At 34.0% G+C, this 27613-nt stretch overlaps 1 protein-coding gene across 4 annotated transcripts in view; it reads right to left on the reverse strand.

Moving 5' to 3' along the window:
* CNTN1 (contactin 1) overlaps positions 1–27613 on the reverse strand; it is a 349722-nt gene that overhangs the window by 107243 nt on the left and 214866 nt on the right. For all 4 annotated transcript variants that reach the window (XM_077870439.1, XM_077870441.1, XM_077870440.1 and 1 more), the window contains 4 exons: positions 27435–27552; positions 20177–20327; positions 15117–15244; positions 14632–14807 (listed from right to left, as the gene is read on the reverse strand). In XM_077870439.1, coding sequence (XP_077726565.1) covers positions 14632–14807; positions 15117–15244; positions 20177–20327; positions 27435–27552 — 573 coding nt within the window. The remainder of the gene's footprint in view (positions 1–14631; positions 14808–15116; positions 15245–20176; positions 20328–27434; positions 27553–27613) is intronic.

Consider the following 27613-nt stretch of genomic DNA (forward strand, 5'->3'; position numbering starts at 1 on the left):
TTCAACTTAAATTCACCATCTGCATTAGCTCCCAATGAGAAAGTCAGCCAGTCCTTTGAAGTTGTGAAGACTTTTCAATAGCTAGGAAAAGTCTTAGATGATATCTTCTAAGGTTGATTTGTCTACTTTGAAAATCTTTTGTTTACTGTAGCCACCTTCATTAATTATCTTAGGTAGGTCTTCTGAATAACTGGCTGCAGCTTTTCCATCAATACTTGCTGCTTCTCCTTGTGTTGTTGTATTGTGGAGACAGCTTCTTTCCTTAAACCTCACGAACCAACCTACGTTAGCGTCACACTTTTCTTCTGCAGCTTCCTCACCTCTCTCAGCCTTCACGGAATTGAATAGAGTCAGAGCCTTGCTCTGGATTGGCCTCTGGTTGAAGGGGATGTTTTGGCTGGTTTGATCTTCTATCTAGACAACTAAAACTTTCTCCATACTAGCAATAAGGCTGCTTTGCTTTCTCATTATTTATATGTTCACTAGAGTTGCACTTTTAATTTCCTTCCAGAGCTTTTCCTTTGTATTTATAATTTGACTTACTGGTGCCGAGAATCCTAGCTTTAGACCTATCTTGGCTTTCAACATGCCTTCCTCTATAAGCTTAATTATTTATAGTATTTGATTTAAAGTGAGACACATGAAATTCTTTCTTTTTTCTTTTCTTTTTTTTTTTTTCTTTTTGAAATTTTTTCTTTTCCTTGAACACTTAGAGGCTATCATAGGGCTATTGGCCTGATCTCAATATTGTTGTATCTCAGGGAATAGGGAGGGAGAAAGTCGGAACAGCTAGTCAGTGGACCAGTTAGAATGCACACAATATTTATTAAGTTTGCTTTTTCTAGGTGCAGTTCCTGGTACTAGAGAACAATGACGATAGTACATCAAAGATCACTGATCGCAGATAATCATAACAAATATAATAGCAAGTGCTATTAGAAAAATGGTGCCAATGGACTTGCTCAACATTGGGTTGCCACAAACTTTCAATTGTAAAAACACATTATCTGCAAAGAGCCATAAAGTGAAGTGCAGTAAAATAAGGTATGCCTGTAACCGCTAGTTATAATCTGAGCGGATTGATTCAGTTGGTTGTAATAGAATGCTACTATCTCCATATAAAGAACTGGCCAGAGGATACACACATTGATCCTTGATATTAGCCAGTCTTAGTAAAAATGTAGCTAGAGGTTATAGAATTTAATGTCAGTTGGGGGGTCTTCTTGTATCTAGAGGTCTAGATTGGCTATAAATTCAGTTTTCAAGATTCCTGAAAATTCCTTGGGTAGGAGGAGGTACTTTCCTTCTGCTCCAGTGGTCAGTTATTTCTTTGCCATACCAAGGAGCGCCAGACAAGAAATTCATCTTTCTCTATTTTGTTGTAAAACTTAATATCACAAAGTATTCCCCACTAAGGTGGATTTACTGAATAGAAGAGGATGGAATTGGCTGTATCCTACAAAGTGGGGCAATTCAACATTGAAAATTATCATTCACACAAAAAAGAAAATTATCATTCACTACATATTTCTATTCTTAAAAGTCCTGTTGGTTGTATTTTTACTAGGGATTTCTCAGTGACTTTACCTTTCCCAGTGCCCTGCCATAATGCTGGTAGCCATTCCCACTCTCATCTCCTACTTCTCTCTGCTCTTCTCTTCTCACCCTTGGAAAAAGAGAATTATTCTTCTTTCCTTGTGGAAAGCTGCTTAATGGATGGTTGCTTGGATCAGATAATACCTATTCTTCAAAATGGGACTTTCTGTTCTTAGTTGTTTGTTTGTTTTTTTTTTTCATTTCTTCATCTCTTACTCCTTAATTCATTTTAATCTGGTTCTCATCTCTTCAACTTATTTTACTTGACTTCTGATACCAGTTGATCTTTCCACACATTCAACTTTCTAATCATCTATGGTAACACACTTCCCAGAAACTTCAAGGACATTCTCAATGTTTATCTTTTTATCTTCTTCTTCCTCCTCCTCCTTTTCCTCCTCCTCCTCTTTCTTTGTCTTCGTCTTCGTCTTCATCTTCCTTATAATTCCATCATAAATTTCTTAATTTACCCATTCTTTCCATCACTACTGTCTCCTCTTTCCTTTTATAAGCTGTTAACATCTCTCACTGAACTACTATGCCCTGTTTGATCACAGTCTCCACTCCTGTAATATTTTACTCTTTTCTCTACTTGGTACCCAGAGTGATCTTTTAAAAACACAAATAAGACCAAATCACCCTTCTTTGTATAAATACAACTCACTGAAAGCTTAAAAAATTTCCTCTTCCTGGAATATGGCCAAACTGGCTCCGTTTTCTAGATTTGGTCCAATATTCCAGCTCATCTAGTACCATGTCACTTATTCTGCTCTCCAGGAGAACATAACCTTTTAAGGATCTTAAGTGCATTGTGTTCTCTCTCATATGTGGTCTCCATGGTGTTTCTTCTAGACTGTGATCCCCTCATATCTCCACCCTTTTATCACATTCACTTAAGTAAATTCTCTACACTTACCAATACCTACTCATTTCCTCAAGCAAGATTTATTATTTTCTCTTGTTCTATTTTGTCACTGTACCTTTTGCCTTATGTCATATATCTCAACTGCAGTAAAATAGTTGTACAATTATAGGATTACAGTTGGTCTTCTTGTTCATCATTGTATCCCTGTGTTTTATATATATGTGTGTGTGTGTGTGTGTGTGTGTGTGTGTGTACAGCTGTCTTCTACTAGGCTGTAATTTTTCGGGGGAGGGACTAGGTTTTATTTATTATTACATACAAGTTACTTATTATAATATGTGACATACAGGAGGACTTCAACAAATAAATATTACATGAATGAATTAATAAATGCTTATTATCTAAAATGTTTTTATTAAATTCATTTAGTAATTTTGTGTGATTTTTCCAGATAGATAATGACAATATTATAAGATAAAATAACTGAATTGAGAACTATTTGTATCTATATACATGAGATAAACTGCCATCAATAATATATTTCAAACTATTTATGAACTAACTTCATGAGGAAATAAAAGTTTTAGCAATAATGTGTTAATTTATAGAAAAAAATGCAGTTAACATAAAAGAGAATGGAAACCTCTAAGTTTTCCAACCACCTGTATTTGTTGTAAAGAATTTGAGGGGCACCTGGGTGACTCAGTGGTTGAGCATCCACCTTCAATTCAGGGTATGATCCCCGGGTCCTGGATCGAGTCCTACATCAGATTCCCTGCAGGGAGCCTGCTTCTCCCTCTGCTTATGTCTCTGCCTCTCTCTGTGTGTCTCTCGTGAATAAATAAAAGCTTAAAACAATTTTTTTTTAACCTTGCCCAAAGGGAGGTCTGCTATTTCCTCAGCTTCTGGAAGATAATCTAAAGTATCTTTCTTTGCCTGGGTATTTTGGGCTGTACTGGATAGTCTAATATGATTTAGAGTGGGTAGAGACACCTATAAAATTTTAGACTTAGGGTCTGAAACCATCTAGTGACTTAGGATAGGGGCTTTGGGTCATGTGGTATCAGTCAATCTAGAGACTGACATTAACTGTTTGGGCAGTCAATCATGTCTACATGATTCAACTCCAATAAACTCTCTGAACACCAAAGCTCAGGCAAGCTTTCCTGGATGGCAGTGCTCTGTGCATATTGCCATATACCTAAGCTGATAAAGTAATGCATCTTAACTCCACAGAGACAGAACAATGGAAGCTCTGTATTTGGTATCTCTCCTGGACTCTGCACTATGCACTTCCTCTATTGGCTGATTTTAATATGTATGCTTTTTCCTGTAATAAACTGTAGCTATAAATATCATAGCTTTCAGGGAGTTCTGTGAATCCCTTCTAGCAAATCAAAACTGAGGGTGATTTTGGCAACCCCTGGAATTTGTAGTTCATTTCAGAAGTGAGGATGGTCTTGGAGATGGTGCCCCTTTGTAGTTGGCCTAACTCCTCATACTGCCTTACTAAATAGGATTCATCTAAGAAAGGAAGTAAAGGAATACTATTTTATTATTTATAACTATTTTAAAAATATTTGAGGTAAGGAGAGAATAAATGTATACGTATGGTGATAATAATAATAAGTTTTTCTTGAGCTATCATAAAGGCTAATTGACACATATTTCTGAGTAATTTTCTAGTGAGAAAAAATAAAATAATTTAAACACTATATATATGAAAACATACTGCTTTAATGTGTTCTCCCATTCTTAATTAGCACTGCATTGTGACACTAAATATTTAGTAATGGAAAGATATTAAGTAAAATCTTTTTAAGTTATTATGACTCAAGATAGTAAGTTATATTTGAGAAAAATAATGTCTGAATAAAAATAAAAGAAACTAGTCCTATTACATGCTTTTTTTGATTGCTTACTATGCCTAAATGAAAGATAATCCTGTTGCTAAACTCACACTATTTTAAGGAGTCAGAGTCCTGTGATTAGACTGAAATTAAAAAAATAAAACATTTCAGAAATTTAAAATGTTTTTTTTAATTCAACCTCTCACAATAAAAAAAATTGAGGGCAGAAACATAATATAAAAATAAACAAGTTATGACACTATAATTGCCTTTCGTAAAATATTTGTATTCTGTACACCTAATATTCTTTTTTTTAATAAAATTGCTATCCTTTTTTCTCCCAGATTCTCAGTTTGAAACATATTGCTGCTTATATATTCATTTATTTTATTTTCAGAGAAATAATGTGGTCATGATTTTCATACTTTTCACATGTAATGAAAAACACAAACTATTTTATGTCTTAAAATATCATATTCAATTTATATTTAATGAATCTTCAGAATAAACTCTAAACTTTCAATTAAACTATTCTAAAAGTTTAATGCTGCAGTACTTTTAAATGTCAGCTCAATTTTAAGCATTAGGACTTAGGTAGGTAACGATAGACTACTTGTATAAAGCAATAATAAGCAACTTTAACATCTATTTTCATTTGCTCTATATTTGGTAAAGGTGTGGCACTGAAATGTCTTAAGAAGGAAAGCAAAGGAAAAATATACTATATCATTTCCAATATAGTTGTGTATGTATAAAAGCTTTCCTGAAATTTTTATAAATGGTAATAGCTCTTTCCATACCTCAGGAGAAGCTGAGGTTCTCAGTGGTCAACAGAACGCTTACAAAGCAAGTAAAGATCATGGACCTCAGCACATTCTAGCCACAAATTAGATACGAATGCTCTCTATATTTTCACTAAAAAACCACAGCTTGGCTGAATTACAAAATGCTTCCCTTCATGTGAGGAGAGTTGAATCACATACTGGAAATTGTGATAGCACAGCTCAGGGATGTTCCAAAGTGTATATGTGGTTTACCACTTAGAAATTTCCCAAATTTAAATCAAAAGACTTCCAAAATATAAATGCACCATTCCTTTCTTCCCCCATCCCCGTGAACTAACTCTTCAAATTCATCACTGCAGTGTAAATGAATCTGAATTACTAGTTATATTAACAAATTGAATTAATCATAATACATGAAGAAATATGTTGGTCTGGTACATACAAGGTCTAGGTAAAGCTTAGAACTCATAATAGCTATATATCAACAAAAATATGTCTTTGTTCCATTGAAGTTCATAAAGAAGGGGCAGATACAGAAGGCTGAAGGAAAGAATATCTTTTTTTTTTAAAATTTTTTAAGAATATCTTTTAAACAGAATATTCTAGAAACTTATGAGCAAAAGTTATTAAATATGTTTGGTATATGTTATATCCATGAAAAATTAAAAAAATCATTTTTACTTTTGGCTTTTTAGATTAAAGGAGGATTAACTATAGAAGATGCATCACTGTAACTGCAAACTTCAACAAAACCATCATTAACACGATTTCCAGCAAATGCTTAGGGTTTTGTACATGCCAGGGACTATTATAAATAAATATTCTACTACTCGTAACCATATTTTTGGGAAGAGGACATAATTTACTATTAACTATAGCCACCACTACTGTTAGTACTGTTGCTATTGATAGAATACTTCTGCTGATACTCATACTACTATTAAAACTGCTGCTCCTACTTGCATCATTCCTGCTGTCACTGTGGCCACTACTCCTAAGCTCCTGGGAATACCTGATCTAATTTGTTAAGTGTCTTTCAGATAGCTGACAATGTGCTAGCTACTCTACATACATTTTCTTATTTTTTATAATACTTAGGGAGGTACTATTTATGTTTCTTTTTTATTTTATTTTTAAAGATTGATTGGAGAGAGAGTGGGGGGAGGGGTAGAACCAAAGGGAAAGAATCTCAAACAGACACCTTGCTGAGTATGGATCCCTCTTCATCCCATGACCCTGAGATCATGACCCAACCTGAAATCAAGAGTGGAATGCTCAACCAACTGAGCCACCGATGTTTCCATTTTAGAGACGAAGAATTTGAGATTTTAAGTTAAGTGGCTCATGCAAGGCTCCATAGTTAACACACACTACTGGTTCGACCAGGACAAATTGTTTCCAAGATATTGTTTCATGAATCAGACAATGGGATTTAAGTTCACGGCTTGGTAGGTAAAAATGGGTAGCTTCTCATTGCAGAAAGAATACAATGCTATTATTTTACATATTTATTTATTAAAATTTTAATCTATCTAAAGGTTCAACCATAAGAAAATAGGAAGAATAGTAGCACAGTCACCTGCATAACAACCATTAGATTCAACAATTGTAAATTTACCGTGTTTATCTAATTATCTAGCTGGCTAGCGCTATCTTTCCTTGTCTCCATATACAATGTGTCCATCTGTTATTGAACCCTTAAAGAACAAATTATTGATATTATCTTATTTCATTCCTTAAATATTAGATTGAACCTCTAAAAAAGGCCATCCTCTTACATAATCACAAAACCATTTTCATATAACATAATTAACACTAATTTCCTAATATTACCTAATATTTAAGTTAGTGTTGTTTTAAGTAATGTTTCAGCATTGATTGCCTGAATCTGAAAATTTTTTTTAAAGGTATGACTTAAAAATTTTATGAAAATGAAATAATATCATCACAAATATAAAAACTTAAATTAGGAAAGTGGTCTAGAATTATTACTAAGTGGTCACCAGGTATTTATAGAACTAATGGAAATATAGAATATCCTTAAATTTGGCTATTTTGATGGCTGAAGCATCCAATTTTGATCATTTGGACAATTTTAAATTAAAATTCAAAAAGAACATTTTTTCCTGTAAGCATTTTGATTTATGGACAAAAACATCAAAGCCTTGGATTTAGAACCAATATTTTAGAGTTGAAAGTAAAGTTGATATTAATTCATATGGTTTTCACATTGCTTCCCTTAGGGTTCTGAAGATCTTCAAGGATCACATGGTAGAGGAAGGGATCAGATGGGAAGTTTTATGGGACAGGAAGAAACGAGAGGTCTCATGGTTAGGGACATGGCTCTGTAGAGTCCCACACATATACCCACACATGCACACAATTTCTTAACTCAGAGCAACCTCACCTTCACTTTTTTTTTTTTTTTTATTGGGCTTCTGATTTAAATTCTCTTTACAAAAAAGGATTCTGCTACTAAAAACTTGTTATTTTAAAACTTCTGATGCAGCCCAAATTCCTCATTGGTAGATGAGAAGCCTGAAGTTCAGAATGACTGTCCTGACCTATAACTTCTCAAAGGCCAAATCAGAACAAAACTCCAGATCTTTAGATAATGTTCTGTTCTTAAAAACCAAGTGAAAAAATTAGATAGATTTTTTTTTGGAATATGCCAGCTAATGATGAAATAGTGTATTTCTAGTGTGATATTGTAAATAAAACATCAAAGTTCATAATGTGAAATTATAAAATTCTTAAGATACCAAAAGATTACATGCTTATTTCTTCCTTTTTAAATTTTAAATACTTGCAATATTTTGCCAGAATAATTACTGCAGTAATGCTTAAGTACACAAGGAGTTCTATATAAAACAAAGGGGACTTTGAATGGATTTTTGGAGATTCTTCGAAGCTTGTACATTTCTGAACAAAACTTGCTGCTATGTGTCCTTAATCTATTAGCATTGACATCAACAAATGCTTACTGAAGACCAGGCTATGGGGTATTATGCTAGAGAATAACCCTAGCTGACATGGTCTCTACACAGGAAGTATAATGATCTAAAAGAAGTCAACACATGTATAGACACATCTAGTGAACATAGATACCTACCTCTGTGTTTACTGGTAGAAAATAGTAAATAAAAGGTAACAGTTAGGTGTAAATAAAGGTCTATTTGGGTAGTAAAAGGAAGGTCAGTGACAGAGTAAAGTAAAACAGAATGTTCTATCTGCTTATCAGAATGCTCTAATCTTATCAATTAATTACTCCCAAGAGCATAGAAAGGATTTGGCAATAGGTAGAATGTCTTTGTGAGTTTTGTGGGAGTCACAGAACTATGTTAGGGCACTATATATGTTTTACATATTTCTCTCTCTTACTACCTCTCAAAATTTAAGTCTTTATTTTTTTTAAGATTTTATTTATTCATGAGAGACACAAAAAAGGCAGAGACATAGGCAGAGGAAGGAGAAGCAGGCTCCACGCAGGGAGTCCAAGATGGGACTTGATTCTGGAACTCCAGGATCACAACCTGAGCCAAAGGCAGACGCTCAACTGCTTAACCCAACCAGGTGTCTCTCAAAATTTAAGTCTTAAATCATGAAACACATGAAGTCTATCATCTACTACTCATACTATTTTGGAAAATGTTTTAGATAGCCTCATATGTTTTTTTTTGTTGTTCTAATCACTCTCATCTGCTCAAAACAATATAATTTCTCTTTGTTTCTGACACATTATGCTTAAAATCTTTCAGCGGCCAGTCCCTTTATTTCTAAGTCTCTCTTTTTTCATCTTCCTTGGAAGTAGCATTTCTCAATCTTGGCACCATTCACAATGTGGACCAGATAATTCTCTGTTGTAGGGGACTGTCCTCAATATTATAGGATGTTTAGCAGCACCTGTACTAAACAGATGCCCATAACATATAGCCCTCTCCCCTCCTCCTCATAGTTGTGACAACCAAAATTGTCTCCACATATGGTCAAAGTCCTCTAGGGAGAAAAATTGTTCCTGGTTTAGAAGCATCATTTTAGGGCTTGCATCATCTTACTGTGCCTGCTGATCTTCTCGATTTTCTTCAGCTCTAATTTGATCCTTGCCTTTGCCTGGAATATAGTTTGAGCTTCCTTTTCTCCTCCAACCTTTACCCCATAATTCTGGACAATCTTTATCTTCTTGCTCAGCAGTAACAGAGAGCCAATAACACTTTTATTATTATTGTTCCCTCGTCACTCTCCCTTTCCTCCCACCACTTTCTCTTGATGGATGTACAAAAGCAAAATTTCTATTCAAATTCCTAATATATTCTGGTATGAAATATATATATCTCAAATTAAGCACAATTTTGTGACATGTTCCAGATAATTAATATTTTCTCTTCTTTCTTTATTTTAAAAATGTTTTATTTATTTATTCATGAAAGACACAGAGAGAGAGAGAGAGATTGAGGCAGAGACATAGGCAGAGGGAGAAGCAGGCTCCATACAGGGATCCCAATGTGGGACTCGATCCCAGGACTCCAGGATCATGCCCTGAGCTGAAGGCAGATGCTCAACTGCTTGAGCCACCCAGGTGTCCCAATGTTTTCTTTTAAATAGAAAACCTCAGAGTAAGAAATATGTCTTCCTTTGTTTTGAATGGTGTTATCTGTACAGGCAGAAAAAACACACAGATACCTCCATACCTAAAAGAGATAATAAAGAATTGCCTAGAACTAGAGACCACCTGAAACTATCTATGTAGACTTGATTTACAATGTATTGCGAAACTTGCTATTAGTATAGGGAGATTAAAGTAATTTGGATAACCTTGGGTGAACGTAAAAAGTTCATTAAAACAAAATTATAGGATAAATTAGGAGTTGAACAGTATGGTCTTATAGTGCTTCAAACAATGGGAGGGGAATTATTTAAGGAGACACAGACAGGAGTTTTAACTAATGGCTTAGAAACTGGAGCAGAGGAGTCTTCAGGGTCTGTAGTCAGACCACCTTGGTTTTAGATCCTTCCTGTCACCAACGCGTGGTATGATCACTTCAGACAAATCATTTAACCTTTCTAATCCTTATTTTCTTCATTTGAAAACTGAGAAAAATCACAATAATATGTGTTCCATAGAGGATTGCTGGAAAGATGAAGTGAGAAACACATAAACATTTAACTCAACGCTGGCAAAACAGAAAGCACTCAATAAATGTTGACTGTCACTACCTCTCTAGTACCCCTATGAAGGAAGTAGCTAGAACTTTTTGTTTCAGACTAGGTACTCGGTGTAACAGCAGTGCAAGAATTAAAGTATGAGAATTGAGATTTATAAGCAAAAAAAAAAAAAAAAAACTATACAGCAAAAGTCTTTGGAAATTTTAGTGGGGAATGATTGCTCTATTATACACAGTATTAATAATAACTGCTTACAATCTGCCAGAATTTGTGTCGAGCTCTTTATAGGCTTTCTCTCATTGAATCCTCACAAAAATACTACAAAGTAACCAATTTCACAAACCCAGTGAAGCAACCGGAATGAAGTAAGTGAATTATAAAATTATAAAATATTATAGAGAGGGAAATCTGAAGTTGAGAGAGGTTTAATCATTAGCTCAGAGTCACACAATAAGTGGCCAAATGAAGCCTAGAGCCCAGGACCACTGTAGTAGAGCCTCTGAACAATCCATATGCTATTTATAAATTCAAAACAGATACATAATAACTTCCTGCTGAATTACAATTTAACATTTATTTGCATTCAGAGAAACAGAAAAAAGCTATTATAGGGGCAATAACGAGAATTGGAAAGTTTAACTCCTATTGTTAACTAAGATAATGGCTCTGACAGGGAGATTATTCAATAGTTGAAAAAAATGACTCAAAGCAGATGTCAGAAGTTGGATTACTAGAAAAAAAGTAATTTCCACAAACTAGGCATCACCATGGGAGAGGCATAAAATGGTATATTATGAATCTGTATGTTTTTGGGGTGAATAGTCTTAAGTCCTTTCCAGAACAAAAGGAGTTATAAATTAAATTGATAAGTAAAATGATTCTCTGCCTTTTGTATTTACTCTAAGGGAGTAAAGTACCTATTGAACTGGAAAATCAAAATAGAAGCCATTTTTATAGCTGGACTTGAATAAGTTATATATTTGCCACATAACTTTGACAGAATAAAAGAATGCCAGATAAACTGCTTCTAAGTTTATTGTGTCAAAGCTTCAATTTTTAAAATAATTTAAGATTCACATATATTTATATGTATATAGTCTTAACATCTTCCTATGCATAAGTTCAAGTTCAAATTAAATATTTACTGAACCTGTATACATGGTAATATAACATTAAGTGAATGTTTATTAAATAACTGAAAGAATAAATGATATAACAGGCAAATAACTTACTTTTTCTATAATCAGTATTAAGTGTTTACACACAGCTTTAAAAGAAATATCTATATACTTTTCAAATAATTAATTCAAGAGAGTTTTTCATGAAGCTAGATCATTAAATATAATGGCAATGTAATTTTTAGTCTTGGGGAGTTCACTATAAATTCTTAAATGTACCTCTTCAAAAATGTACAATTGCTTTTTTCCTGTTGATTTTATGGACATAACTGAAAAAGTGTAAAGTAGAAAATTTTAAATCACCTATAACGGCATATCTTAGACCATATAAGTATGGGAAAATATATTTGATTTTATAAAGCTTTAAGTCCCAATTATTCCAGGCTTTGAAATTTGAAATCTTATGCAAGGTTGCCACATGGTGGTCAATGTCAAGAATAGCAAGCTAAAGTCAAAGCGTACATGACATTGAGGAAAATTTATCATTAAAACTAAATTGGAAAATACGAACTTACTTCTTTGAAATGAAAAGCTTAAATTTTTATTTATATAATCTTTCTTCATTAATTACAGTTTCTGATATTGACTTTTAGCAGTTAAACTTATTAAAACTAATGATGACAATGACATCAGTTTTGATAGCTATCAAAATATTTACATTTGAATCTTAAACTCACAGAATACCTGATTTATTTTATTTTATTTTTTCCTCTGATGTATTTTGGATTGATGCCAGTGTTTATTTCATTCAGTGTTTTATTCACCCTAGTGCCCATCACTGTTCCTGCTTGTGGTGTATGCTTAGTATAAAGTTTTAAATGAACAAATGATATTCGGTAATTGAAATGTTGCCAGAATCAAATAAAACATCAAAACATTATTTAAAAAACAACAACAAAAAAGGGACACCTGAGTGGCTTAGTGGATTTTACTCAAACTTCACGTGGTGCATTTAGGAGTGAAGTCTGACTTTGAAGTTTGCTTTAAAAGAGAAGGAAGATGCAAGGGAAGGCTATACGGGTCCTAGGTTCCAAAGATAGAATTAAGTTTAATTATTTATTTTAAAATAAATTTCTTGTCTCGGTTTTTAAAAGTTTAAAAGAGAACTGAATTGACCTGCCCATCAAACATGCCACAAATGTGCATTTGATATTTTTACTCAATTAAGTTACATATTTAGCCAGTGAGCATGTTTCCTACCACTGATTATTACTTGGTGGAATGAAACGAAACGTGAGTTGGTGAAGCCAGAGCATGGCCCTGCAGTTAGGTTCTGCTCTGGATGAGCTGAGCAACAAGTGTCTGAACCTCTGTGGCTATCATCAGGATAGGAGTCCAGGAAGTAATGACCAAAGTCTTTTATGTTTTTGTGATCCAATTTATTATCTATTTCTTAAATATCATTTCAGTTATTTCTTTATTTTCCGCCCTTTTTTAAGCTATCGGGCTCTTTTTCCTTTTTTTCCCCTCTCTTCCTCTTTTCTGTCCTCTCTCTCTTTTCCTTCCTTCTTTCCCTTCTTCCTTTCTTAATTTCTTTTTCTTTGGGGGGGAGGGGAACTTTTTTTGGGGGGGGGGAACGTTTATTTACATCAACAAATATAATGCAACTGTTATTTTGAAGAATATAAAGAAGCTCCACATATGAACTTTCAGCTTCATTTAGTACAATTTAGACCCCTAAATCTTCTTACTTCATTGCAGCTGTTAAGTAGCTACTTGTATGAACTATAATTGTCATATTTTTGAAATTACTCAATATAGAACACCAAGAAACTAAGCAAAGTCAAAAATCTGTGTTTTTTTAAGTAAGATCTTCATTTAGCTCACTTTTTTTCCTTAAAATGAGTAAAAACTGAGTAGCTTGCTTTACTTGCAAAAAAAACACAATTTGGAATTATTAAAGATATCAGTGCCAATTTTACTAATGTTGGGAACACTTATGATTAAGCATATAAAAATATTTTCATATATAAGAAAATATCACAGGATATTATGTTAAAATAGTTCCCTGCTAATTCCCAGTTGTTATTTTTTTAAAGTGTAAGTTTCCTTCAGAAATTGAAAGACAATAATCAGATTTACTGTAAATTTACAGATATAGCTACATCTGTTAGCTTAAAATGAAAGGAACTGAATTTACAGTTAACATGTAGAAGGCATAAACACTGATTACTGCATTAGTAGTTGTTTTATGAATCCATCTAATAAAAATTTAACAAGAAGTGTTTCCATCTAGGTAAAATCAGCCTCATTCAACTTGATTGAAAGCTTGTTTTGGCTTTTTATAGTGTAAAGTTCTAGAAAAAATTTTTTTTAAAGAGCTGGACAATTTGAAAGCATACGACTATTATATGTACATATCAATCTTCACATTTCACAGGACTTAAAACATTAAATATTTTACTATTCTACTGAGTTAATTCAAACTTTTATTTCTATATTGATAACTGACTTATAAAATTAAAATTCGATTTCTTCACCAAGCATTGTCACTAAGTAGGTCGTTAGGCTCCTAACCAATTGCCTTACTAGAGAATAGGCAGGTAGGAACAGTGGACAATTTGTTGCCTTTAAATACAGTTGGCCTTGAACAATACAGTTGACCTTGAACAATACAACTGACACCCTGCACAGTTGAAAATCCACTTATAATTTTTGACTCTCCAAAAATTTAACTACTGAGAGAATTTCCATTGACCAGAAACTTTTTCTCATTGAAAAAATGAGAAATGAGAAAAGTTCATTCATGAACTAGTTCTCCAAACCCTCCTGTATACATATTTTGTCTATTTCTTAAAAACCTCAAAGAATAAGAAAAATGCCATAAAGTCATCATTATAACAAAGGATAAGTTCTATGCTCTTACCTTAATTAAAATGAATATGAAGGCACTAGAACCTAGACTACGGATACAATGAGGCATAGTACACATCAATATAAAATTGTATTATAATTAAGGGACAAATGGACCCAAAGCCCAATAAATATTTATTGATTAATATTCCTACCAGAATCCTTATGGCTGGCCATTTTTAATAAGGTTCAGGAGTGCTACAATTAATATAAGGAAACCCATGAAAAGCTTTTTTTTTAACCTGTTTTTCAGTGTTGTAAATACTTATAGTAATAGGAGCTGCACTGCAGACACATAGGGGTCACTGGAATGTAAATAAGATGAAACTTGAAACACATACCATAAAATTCCGCTGGTAATGAATGTTCTCTTTGTTAAAATCAATCACATAGCCATTGAAGGACCAAATAAATGTGAGATCCAGGGCGGGATCGAAGGAAGCAGCACATTGCATGGTGGCATTTTCTCCAACAGTAATATCAGCATTAATTGGAGCCAATATAATTCGTGTGGGATCTATACATATTTTTAAAAAGGAGGAAAGCACAATTCAAGAAAATATTAGATATCATATTAGCTGGCACATTAAAAGAATAAAAATCAATGTATTTTTATTTCTCTGAGCAAAGGGAAAAAAAATGTTTTCAGATTTAAATTCCAGGAACAATTTCATTAAGCAAGAGATTTGCCCAAAAGGCTTTTGAAATGGAAACTTATCACTACATGAACATCTCAGAAGTTTATCACCCAATCCTGTTTTATAGTATATTAGGGACTGAGCACTATTAAATGAGAAAAAACAATATTATTCAAATGGTTTCTTACCTGTAATAACAAGAGTGCCAGTGTTATTAGCCCTCCCTCTATTATTTTCTGCAAAGCACGTATAGATACCACCATCATTCCTTGTGATGTTATTTATTTCCAAGCTGCCATCTTCCCAAATGAGTATTCTATACAAATGAAAGAAATATATTCCTCACAAAATTATTTTAATGAAATATTTATTATTCTGTCTTAGATTACAAACACTATCTTTTGATCATTACATTTTATACAAATTAGTTGACAGTAAGTTTTTTTTTTTTAAGATGGAACATTCTAGCCTTTGTTTATAATATACTTTTTTCAGCATTGAAATCTTGTTTTAGAAAGCTGCCTTCATCTTTTTTCTTGGACTACTGCAGTAGTCTCCAACTGGTCTCCTGCTTCTACCCTTGCCTATCTATAGTCTTTTTTCCACATAGCAGCCAGACATGAAGACATAAGTGACATACGTCATACCATGTCACTCTTCCGCTCAGTGATGTCACTCTACCAGCTTAACGCACTCCAGTGACTTTCCATCTTGCTCATAGTAAGAGCCACAGTCCTTTGATTCCCTTTCAGGTCCTGGACAATCTCACGGGTTTTTGCACCTTCAGCAAAGCTTTGCTTAATAATTCTAGTTAGTATTATAATGCATGCATGCACATCTGTGCATGCACATGGCACTGCTGCTGTCCTGGCACCCTCATTATCCCAACTATCTTTCCAAACTTTCTCTCCTTATATGCATTCCATCAGTCATACTTTGGTTTTACTTATTAACCTATCCTTCCATTAGATGGTAACATCTTGATGTCAGGATTTTGTATCTGCCTTGCTTGTGGCCGTTTCTCCAGCAGGTAAATATCCATTAACTCATTCATTTATTCATTAGAAAGAAAAATCTATGCACCAGGAACTTAGGAGTAAGACCCTAATCACTGAGTATGATATCAATCAACCTTTTCTTGAATGAATGCACTTCATGGAATTTAATTGAAGTAAATGGTTTGTTGTACACCACCATAAAATGACTTTTAAACTTAAGCTGTGGAACAGCCTCAAACCAGTCACAGGCCTGAGATAAATGAGCCCAGGTCTTCCATAAATATCATCACAGGACTTCAATTCAGACATTAAAGTTAGGACAAACTGTTATCTCCACAGCTATGGAGAAATGCAAACATGATTCTCTAGAAACGTTTAAAGAAGGATATTCTAAAACCTCCTTTATTATCAGCTTTTGTACCAGATTAATTTCCAGAAAATTCTTCAATGAAACCTAAATCTTTTATACTAATAGAACCTAAATCTATTCCCTGTCTGTCTCTTCCTCAGAGTCTAGAGACCAAAAACTCATGATATATAACTTTATCATATTATATAATGCCTTGCATTTTGGTTCAATATTGAATTGCCTATCATCAGATTTTCATGTTCTTTAAAATATTATTTCCAAAAACTTCATTTATCTCTCAGGCTTGGAACAACACTTGCCAAAAATTCTCCATATGTTCCATTTTAAGGGCAGAGCCTGATAAAGGAAAAACACTGTATATCTATCTTATTAATAAAAATCTCTAAATAAGAAAACATCAAAAACTCTACCAGTAATAAATTCCAGGATTTCCTTTTGTTCCTTTAAGTATCCACTTCCAACTTAAGTTCATTTCAGAATACTTCTTTTGAAAAAAAAAAAAAGATTTTATTTTTAAGTAATCTCTTCACCCAGTGTGGGGTTTGAACTCACAACCCCAAGATCAAGATTCCAAAGTTCCACTGATTAAACCAGCCAGATGCCCCTAGAGTACTTTTTATTCCTTGAAGAGAAACCGCAGTATCAAAATAATATAACCATAAAAGTAATCAGTTGCTACTGTAGAAGCTTAGGAAGGTGCCTCCTAGTTCTCCACTGTAAGGACTGTAGTTGATCACAGCCCCAGCAGCTGCACTCAGAAATCCATCATTGTGTTTGAGCCAAGGCCACACTTTCCATAGGCTTCTCTCAGCCAATGACTGAACCTGGGAGAATTTTAAGGCAGACCTGTTTCTAGAAGACATCAGACTTTTATGGGGAGTTTGAACTGGAGGACTTTCCAGTGGCCTTACCATACTCTCTCAGATATGCACTGCAACTCAAATCATTTCCATGGCCCTTCTTCTTCCCTTCCCTTTCTCCTCATCTGGAATCAGACCTGCATCTTGGTCAGGTGATGGTGATTGTTCATACCTCTACCCAGGGCCTTCTCTATTTTCCCTCATAGCATTGCCATTAATAAATTTCTTGAATACTTAATCCCACATTGGCATCTGCTTCTCCTCGAATCCATATTAACCAGTATCAACATTAATGTGCCACACTTTTTTTCTTACTAAAATCTAGAATAAGTCCTTAGCCAATGTTCCAACCCACTACCATTTAATTATTTTACAAGTGAAGCAATGTAAATTATAGATGAGAATATTCATCACATTAATATTTTTTCATATTAGCTCTCAATTAATCTTTAGCATCTTTAAAGTGTATACTTCTTTATGTCATTCACTTCACCTATACTTTCAGATACTGATTTCATGACAGTATTCCCCGTATTTCAGATTTCATGACACTAAAATTAATTTTTGGTAAGAATATTTAGGGAACTTGATTTTTCTGTAATAATAGTCCCTGTTCCTAAGTCAATGTACATTAAAGTCTTGTGGCCTTATCCTTATTTTCATGTAATGTGATATGAATAAGCAGTCCAACAAGTGAGAAACTACTTGGTCTTTAATAAATTAGTCACTCACTTTTGCCAAAATTACTCCAGGATAATCTCCATTTTATTCATTAACTGTTAAAGCATATTAACTCTAGATAAGAAAAGAATTTGGAGATGTTCTCATATAAAAGTCTCAGATAAAGATCACTTTAGAGCTGTTAATAGTCCATTAAATATGAAATGAACAACTACAAATAATTTCTGTTGTAGAAAGTATATTATCATTTAACCCAAAGTAAAATCATACAATTGAGAACCTAATTACAATTCATCAAGGTTTATGTTTCCTTTCCACTGATTGGAAATATTGCATAAACCATTTTACAAGCCACTAATCAAGTGGTTGTAATAACTTTGCAACCTGGAACCATTTTTTGTAATTATATTAATCAGAATAGGATTACAGTTAGGCTTAAAGACAGTTATTCAGGCAACTCCTTGAATATTATTTTTAGAGAAATATTTCATTCTTCTAAAAATAATCTATTAGCTGAACTTTTCTTTATGCATACTATTTTGCAACATTTAACTTTATTTTTACATGAAATATTATATCTATTATAAAGTAGTTCTTAAAACCTGAATTTTTAATGGATTAAAGTAGTGAGCAAAAATTGGATTTATGGACTCTTTTGTCAAGAAGTAATTTGATTCAAAGTCTAAAAATATTCTGATAGGATTAAAATATTAAGATTTTAGGAGCTAAACCAACCTTTTTTTTCCCTTTTTTGAACATATGTGGATATTTAGGATAAGCAAGTCCATAAAACATGGTTCTGAGAAATCCTTTGTTGGACAGGCCTATCACATTGGTCCTCATCAGAAACAGAGCCAAGGTTTTTTTTTGTTTTTGTTTTTTTTGTGTTTCCCAATTAGAGGAGAGAGTTACTGGTGAGGCTAAGGGGGAACGCTGTGCCACAAGTCTGTGGCAGAAGTAAAAACCTACAGATGGACTACCTTTTGATCATAGTCTCTGCATTGCTCATTGTCTGATTGTTAATGTTTCAGCAGAAAAGCAAACAAATTAATTCTTCCTTTTACACCGATTCTTCTACCATCATTTTGCTAAAGTCTTTAAAATTCTTAGTCAAACATACTCACTTTAAAAGTTAATGTTGCAGGGAAGTATGCTATTCCTGTGCGCTCCCTCTCACCTGCCCCAACCTATCCCTGTCCCATACACAGCCATACCTGTGATCATCCGAATAAGAGAACTGTGTTAGCATGTGTTCATTCCATGTCAACTTATCACAAGTTCAACTTTCACTTTGGAGATAATCAATATACTTTCAAAATGCTACTCTAACCCTTCCGGCCTTTAGAGACATCAAAATAGAGAAAATAATACCCATCTTACCTACTTGTTTAAATTACTGTGAAGAATATCTCTTATATACTTTTGCTAGAATGTTCTTTCAATAGACAAAATCAACATTTTCTTCTCTTATTTAAGCCTTTGGACAGATTCTGTTACTTAGAGATGAGGTTCAGGACCCCTCACAAAAACATTATTGATAATCTGGATTATTATGCCTCATCTCTTAAAACTCTTCTCCATTTTCCTCTAAGGACCAATCATCTTGATTTTAGGCCTTACAGTCTTCAACATCCTATAATCTCTGCCCTGGGGCCTTTGTACATGTTCTTTTCACCGCCTGAAATATTTCCTTCTCCCTCACATTCACATCCCATTTCCTAGCCTGACTTTCTCTTCTCCATACTTTAGTACCAAGTATTACCATATCTTCTTCTAGGAAATTTAAAGAAACTGTTCAGTATGGTTTTTAAATACTATGCAAGTCACATTTTTATCTTAAAGCTACCAAAACATGTGTACTGGTCTACTTGTTTGGAAGATGAGAAATTCCTATTTAAAAAGATGGGAAGGGGTTATTTGTTCTTTGAAGTCACCTTTTTTAAATTTTTCCTATTGAAATACTTAATAGGCTAACTGCATAAAATTAAAAACAAAAATACATGGATATAGAAGCCCTTGTTAGGGGAAAAGTAAGTCAGAGATCATATTTTATTTCCCATTGTTCATTTCTTCCCCCCTGAGGCCTTGGGCAATTGACCAAAAATTTCTGAGTCTCAATTTTCTAAAATCCTTATAAATTACAGAAGTCTAAAAATTGAACTCTGATTAAAACAAATAACAGTGAAAGATAAGTGCCTCTGTTTATCTTAGAATTACAATATCTTCTGTGGAGAAAAGTTAGAACAAACAACATTTACATTAGTCCTATTTAAAGTCCTTTTTAAATTGACTTTTGTCAAACAGTAAATTGCAATTGGATTCCTAGTTTTTGAACTGACCTGCTGCTATTGACAAGCCACTCTGTCCCTTTACTCCATGAAAATTTTGGTTTAGGTGCTGCTTTAGGTTTGCATTCAATTATGACCCTTCCTCCTTTAGCAGCCAAGATCTTTTTCTTCATTGGATTCATTTCAAAAGTTGGAGCCAAAGCTAAAAGGAAATAAATTATTATTTTTCTTTTTTGCTAAAAAGGAAAAAAAAAACCTCACATTTCTTCTATAGCATCTTTTATTCTTTTGACAGAAAATATTAATCTCACCAAATATTATCAGATATAACCAAACACTCCATATCTAGTAATAATATATTTTTTATTTATTTAATAACCTTATTGATATATATTTTACTTCTAAAATTCACCCATTTATAATATGTACAAAGCTTAGTGATAACAGGATCAATTAGAAATTTTCATTATAATCAAATTATATATATTTACCCGGAAGGTAACAACTAATTTTGTTGTTTTGATTTAATTGCACAAAGAAAGTTAAGTGAAAGACTGGAGGAATTTGAGCACCATTATTAATACTGACATATGGTCATAATCAATACCCTCAACCACACTTTGAGTGAACTGTCTCCAGTATACAAATGAGAGAACTGATATCTATTATAATTATGTAATTTGCCAAAGGTACCACGGACAGTATCAGGTAAGATTCACAATTGAATCAATTTTCTTCTGATTTGCAAGCATGCTCTTTTCATTAAGCAATGATTCCCCTTCATTATGCACAATTTATTGCGTACCAACTGTGTGCAGACATTGAGATACTAAAATAAATAGATTTCTGCCTTCAGACCTACTTGCAAAAAGCCATAGGAGTGGTAGATGCAATTAATTGAGGAGAACATGCTATAGCTATAGCTTCCCTTTACATCAGAGTATAGAACAATAATTATGAAAATAAGACATAGAATCTCATAAAAAGTTACTTCATTGATGACATGCTCTATCTTTCTTTTTTTTTTTTTTTTTAGTTTCAATTTATTTTTTTTATTGGTGTTCAATTTACTAACATACAGAATAACACCCAGTGCCTGTCACCCATTCACTCCCACCCCCCGCCCTCCTCCCCTTCCACCACCCCTAGTTCGTTTCCCAGAGTTAGCAGTCTTTACGTTCTGTCTCCCTTTCTGATATTTCCCACACATTTCTTCTCCCTTCCCTTATTTTCCCTTTCACTATTATTTATATTCCCCAAATGAATGAGAACATACACTGTTTGTCCTTCTCCGACTGACTTACTTCACTCAGCATAATACCCTCCAGTTCCATCCACGTTGAAGCAAATGGTGGGTATTTGTCATTTCTTTAGATTCCCTACATCTGACTCATTTCTCAACCTCCTTATATTTTAGCAGATTTCAGAGGGATCCCATCCATTTATTTTTGCACATCCAATCATCTTTATGTAACCATATCCTTTTTGGAGGCTTTTCTAGGCCCAAGTAGATCATTATCCAGATGTTGACTCTTCCTCTGGAAGATTGATTCCAGATGTGAGTTTTGAATTCTATCTGTGCATCAAAATAATCTGACGATCTTGATAAAATGTTGATTAAGTAGGCCTGGGATGAACCTGAGACACAGCACTTCTAATAAGATCCCAAGTGTTGCTATTGCTGCTGCTGCTCTGTGGGACACATTTTTTATCCCAAGTGTGGCAAGAATTTATCCCATTGTTTATTTAGTCTGGGTTTTCATAACTGACAATAAATAAATAAGTAACCAACCAACCTGTGTTGTACACCTAACACAGTGTGTGGTATTTTTATAGGCCCAATAAATATTTTGGGTGACATATTGTTTGTCAAATATGAGAGACAATTTAAGGGGATTATATTTTAAAAATCTAAATTCATCTGGAAATGAGAATTTTTCTTGAGTCAGTGAAGGTTTAATGAAAGAGTTGATTTGGTACAGTTGTTTAAATGACTTCATACTTAACTAATATTTGAATTTATAGTGACAAAATCTAGACTATGTTCCTATATATTTTAGAAGTAGGAAAAAATAAGGGAATATTTTTCCCCCAAACTAAGAAGAGGACATGCATTTTTTTGTCTCTTTCATTCTTTACTGTGCTTATTAAAAGACTAGTATCTGGTGTAGAATAAGTTCCCCCAAAATATTTGGTGGATGAATAAATGAATTATCTAGATAACAAAGAAAAAGAGAAAGGCACTATTTCTAAAGGTAATAAAAATAGATGGAAACAAAATAAAGATGCCTGGAAACATTGCTCTCAGGCTGAAAATGCTCAGTTTGCTTAATTATTATATTGATAGTCATGAAATTATTACAAGATTTTGTGCTTGAATATGGAGAAACATACTTTAACAGCTTGAGCTGTTAAATTTCTATGTAATTTTGTAATGCATCTTGATAAACAATTTTTTATAAAGAATAGTTAACATTTAGGAAAGTATTTAAAGTCACTTCTTGGGGATCCCTGGGTGGCTTAGCACCTGCCTTGGGCCCAGGGCGTGATCCTGGAGACCCGGGATCGAGTCCCACGTCAGCCTCCCTCATGGAGACTGCTTCTCTCTCTGCCTGTGTCTGTGCCTCTCTCTGTGTCTCTCATGAATAAATAAATAAAATCTTTAAAAATAAAAAAAATAATAAAGTCACTTCATAGCTCATATGAGTCAAAATGATTTTACTGCACTTCATACAAAGTAATATTATGAAGCCTAGGCCTGAATGTTTGCTTGATACCCAAATAAACTAGATTAAATATACTAGCAAGGAATTTTTACTTTGGGGGGAATAAATGGAATATGATCCTCAGCATTATAATAAGAGGCAGGTAAAATTAAAGTCAAGAAGGCCTCAACTTTTTAAATTTTCATTTATTTATTTTTTTAGACAGAGGGAGAGAGAGAATGCACTAGCAGGGATGGGCAGAGGTAGTAGGAGAGAGAATCTACAGCACACTCCATTTTCAGTGCATAACCTGACATGGGGCTCAATCTCACGACAATGAGAGATCATGACCTGAGCTGAAATCAAGAGTTGACACCTAACCAACTGAGCCACCCAGGTATCCCAGCCTCAACTCTTTTTAAAGGTAATTTTCTTTAATACTTTATTGCAATTATCTCATTTCCTTTCATATTCTTTGAGTGTCACCCAATTTGTAGTGATAACAATGTTTTAAAGAATTTCCCTTTGGTGTAGTAATAATAAAACAGGCCACAGTGAGTCATTGCTTTATCTTTTTGGTAATCTTTTCATTTGTAAAAGAGAAAGCCTGGCTACCTAGATGCATGTGACTAAAGCTGATGACAGCTATTTCAAATAAAATAAAAAAGGCATAATGCAGTAAGACCTTAAATAAAATACTTGTAATGAAAGTAAGAAGAATGTAAGATTTATGGGGTAACACTGAGAAATTTAGTAGAAGTGATAAGAAGAAAGGATGTAGTGACTTGTGTCATTCTACAGAACAGGTTTTTCAGGAGATGATGTGGATCCAGGTGAGAGATATGAATTTAGCTTCAGATACTCTAAGTTTGGGTTATCTGTGAAGTTACCAGATGAAGATTGCTATTAGGAGGCTTTATGATGAGCTTGAAACTGAGGATAAAAATCTGGGCCAGTGCTATAAATTAAAGAATCATTGATAGTTAATGAAAGAAGAAGAAATTATGCAGGATTTTTTAAAAAATTAAAAATAATAATAATTTTGGAATAATAATAATATGGAAAATGTGAAAAAGTGAGGAAGAGAATAGAATGGATTCATAGGAGGAACTCTGGGAGAGAGCAGGATTTCTAACTGAGCAGTGTAAGGGGTAAAGAGAAGAAAATGAAAATGATTGAAAAGAAGTAATCTGGGAGGTATGAAAGCATGGAGTCACCAAAGACAAAGAAGCAGAGAATTCAAGAATAAAACATGAAGAGGGGGATCCCTGGGTGGCGCAGCGGTTTAGCGCCTGCCTTTGGCCCAGGGCGTGATCCTGGAGTCCTGGGATCGAGTCCCATGTCGGGCTCCTGGCATGGAGCCTGCTTCTCCCTCCTGTGTCTCTGCCTCTCTCTCTCTCTCTCTCTCTCTCTCTCTCTGTGTCTATCATAAATAAATAAATCTAAAATAAAAAATAAAAAAAAATAAAAAAAAAACATGAAGAGGCAGCATGAGAACTACGAACACATGTATGCATATGGAGAAGAGATACCTGTTCATATCAAGGATCAGGGTAAGTGAGAAGAAATGAATATAGGGCAGGGGTAAAGGGGTTGCAGGCATGCCTTAGAGATATTGCAGGTTAGATTCCCGACCACCCCAATAAAGCAAATATCATAATGAGTAAAATGAGTTTTTTTTGTCTACCAAAACATGTAAAAGTTCTATTTATACTATATTATAATCTATGAAGTGTTCATGACATTATGTCTAAAAAACAATGTGGATAACTTAATTTAAAAATACTTTGTTGCTAAAATTGCTAACCATCACATTAGCTTTTAGCTAGTCATATTTTTATTTTTATTTTTATTTTTATTTTTATTTTTGCTGGCAGAGGATCTTGACTTCATGTTGATGGCTGCTGACTGATCAGGGTTATGGTTGCTGAAGGATGGGGGTGTCTGTGCAATTTCTTAAAATAAGATGACATTGAAATTTTCCCAATTGATTGATTCTTCCTTTCATGAGAGATTTTTCTGTAGCATGTGATGCTCTTTGATAGCATTTTACTCATAACTGAACTTCTTTCAAAATTGGAGTTAATGCTCTCAAACCCTACTGCTGCTTTACCAACTAAGTTGGTGTAATATTCGAACTCCTTTGTTGTCATTTCAATAATCTTCACAGCACCTTAACCAAGAATAGATTTTATCTCAAAAAAAAAACAACACTTTCTTTGCTCATCCATAAGAAGCAAGCAACTCTTCATCCAATTAAGTATTATCATAAGATTGTAGCAATTCAGTCACATCTTCAACTTCTAATTCTAGTTCTTTTGCTATTTCTAATATATCTATAGTTACTTCCTCCACTGAAGTCTTGAACCCCTTAAAGTCTCCATGAAGGTTGGAATCAACTTCCAAACTCCTGCCTCGGTTGATATTTTGACAGCTTCCCAAGAATCATGAATGTTCTAACGATATTTAGAATAATGAATCCTTTTTAGAAGTTTTTCAATTTACTTTGCCCAGATGCATTACAAAAATCACTATCTGTGACACCTAGAGCCTCATGAAATGTACTTCTTGAATAATAAAACTTGAAAGTCAAAACTGTTCTTTGATTCATGGACTTCAGAATGGATGTTGTGTTAGCAGGCATGAAAACAACATTAATCTCATGTAGGTCTCTGTCAGAGTTCTTGGGTGACCAGGAGCCTTGTCAAGGGGCAGGAATATTTTGACAGAAATCATCTTTTTTCTGAGCAGTATTTTTCAACAGAGGGCTTAAAATACTCAGTAAATCATTTGTCAACAGATGTGTGCTGTCATCCAGGCTTTGTTGAATAGTAACAAAACATTCACAGAACACAGACAGATTAGATTTGGCATAATTCTTAATGGCCCTATGTTTTTCAGAAAGGCAAATAAGCATTGGCTTCAACTTAAAGTCACCAGCTGCATTAACCCCCAACGAGAGTGTTAGCCTGTCTGTGAAGCTGTGAATCCAGGCATTTACCCCTTTTCCCTGGCTCTAAAAATCTTAGATGGCATCTTCTTCAGCTATAAGGCTATTTTATCTACGTTGAAAACCTGCTTAGTGTAGCCACTTTCATTATATTAGGTAGATTTTCTGGGTAACTTGCTGCAGCTTCTACACAGCAGTTGCTCTTTCACTTCTCACTTTGATGTTATAGAGACAGCTTCTTTCCTTAAACGTCATGAACCAATCTCAGCTAGCTTTAAGTTTTTCTTCTACAGCTTCTTCACCTCTCTCAGCCTTTACAGAATTGAAGAGTTAGAGCCTTGCTCTGGATTAAGCTCTGGTTTGAGGGAATGTGGCTGGTTTGATCTTCTCTTCAGACCACGAAACGTTCTCCACATAAGCAATAAGGCTTTTCTGCTTTCTTATCACTCATGTGTTCACTGGAGTAGCACTGTTAATTTCAAAAACTTTACTTTTGCATTCACAACTTGGGTAACTGATTAGTATTAGAGGCCTAGCTTTCAGCCTATCTCAGCTTTTGATATTCCCTCCTCACTAGCTTAATCATTTCTAGCTTTTGTGTGAAAGTGAGAGGTCTCACTCTTTCTTTCACTTGAACACTTAGAGGTCATTGGCCTAATTTCAATATTGCTGTGTCTCAGAGAATAGAGAGGCGCAAGGTGAGGGACAGAGATGGAGGAGTGGTCAGTTGGCGCGGCAATCAGAACACACACATTTATTGATTAGGTTACTATCTTATATGGTGTGGTTCATGGTGCCCGAAAACAATTCTAATAGTAATATTAAAGATCAATGATCACAGATCAACATACCGACTAAAATAATAATGCAGACATTTGATATATTGTGACACAGAAGATACAAAGTAAGCAAATGGTGTTGGAGATATGGCACCTATAGACTTGCTTGATGTAAGGTCAGCACAAAACTTTAATATGTAAAAATGCAATATTTGTGAAGTACCAAAATATGAGGTATGCTTGTTTTTGGAAAGGACAGAAACTTATTCCTCTGGATGGAGAATATAGAAGGGTAAGTGTAGCAAAGATTGAGATACTTTTGAATGAGGGATGGGAAATTGAAATATTTTATTTCAAAGGGTTTCAGTTTTCATGGAGGAGTCAGAAAACAGTACCAAAGTCAGAGTCAGGGTAGGATAAAAAGCTTGAGGAGTGTCCTAAAGAGTCTAAATAGCAACTCTAGGGCATGAAATCCAAAGAATTCTAAAACAAGTAAGTGCTCAAGATCCATCTGAGACTGGGTCACATGCATTGTGAAAGCATCAATCGTCACAAGGTGATTTTCAGGGAGTATTTAACAGTCCAGACACAGGAGAGAACAAGACTTGTGAAAATTGGTATGTGTAAAGTTTGCTTTACCTTTAAAAAAGTGTTTAAGAATATTGTACTCCATGTTGCCTCTAATTTATTTACTGTCCTCTAATAAGAGAAAAAAAAATGAAACAATAATACCATCCTGTTCCAAACCCCAATTTGAAAGTTTTTAACTTTAGCAAATCAAAGAATAATCAAATATTATCTACAGAAACCATATGATCATTGCTGAATATGTTTTTTCTCACTGAATGTTAATAGAAACTAGAAATGATACTGACCCAAGATCTTCAACTCTGCATTTGCATAAATGGCTCCATGTGTGTTTTCAGCTATGCACTGGTACATGCCAGCATTTTCGAAAGTCACATCATATAGTCTCAGTTCCCCTTTATGATACTGAAAAGAACACAAAGTAAAATACATTTCCTTGATAAACTTTAATATAAAGGCTTTATAT

The sequence above is a fragment of the Canis aureus genome, chromosome 25 (assembly GCF_053574225.1).
Source record: "Canis aureus isolate CA01 chromosome 25, VMU_Caureus_v.1.0, whole genome shotgun sequence".
Taxonomy (NCBI): Eukaryota; Metazoa; Chordata; class Mammalia; order Carnivora; family Canidae; genus Canis; species Canis aureus.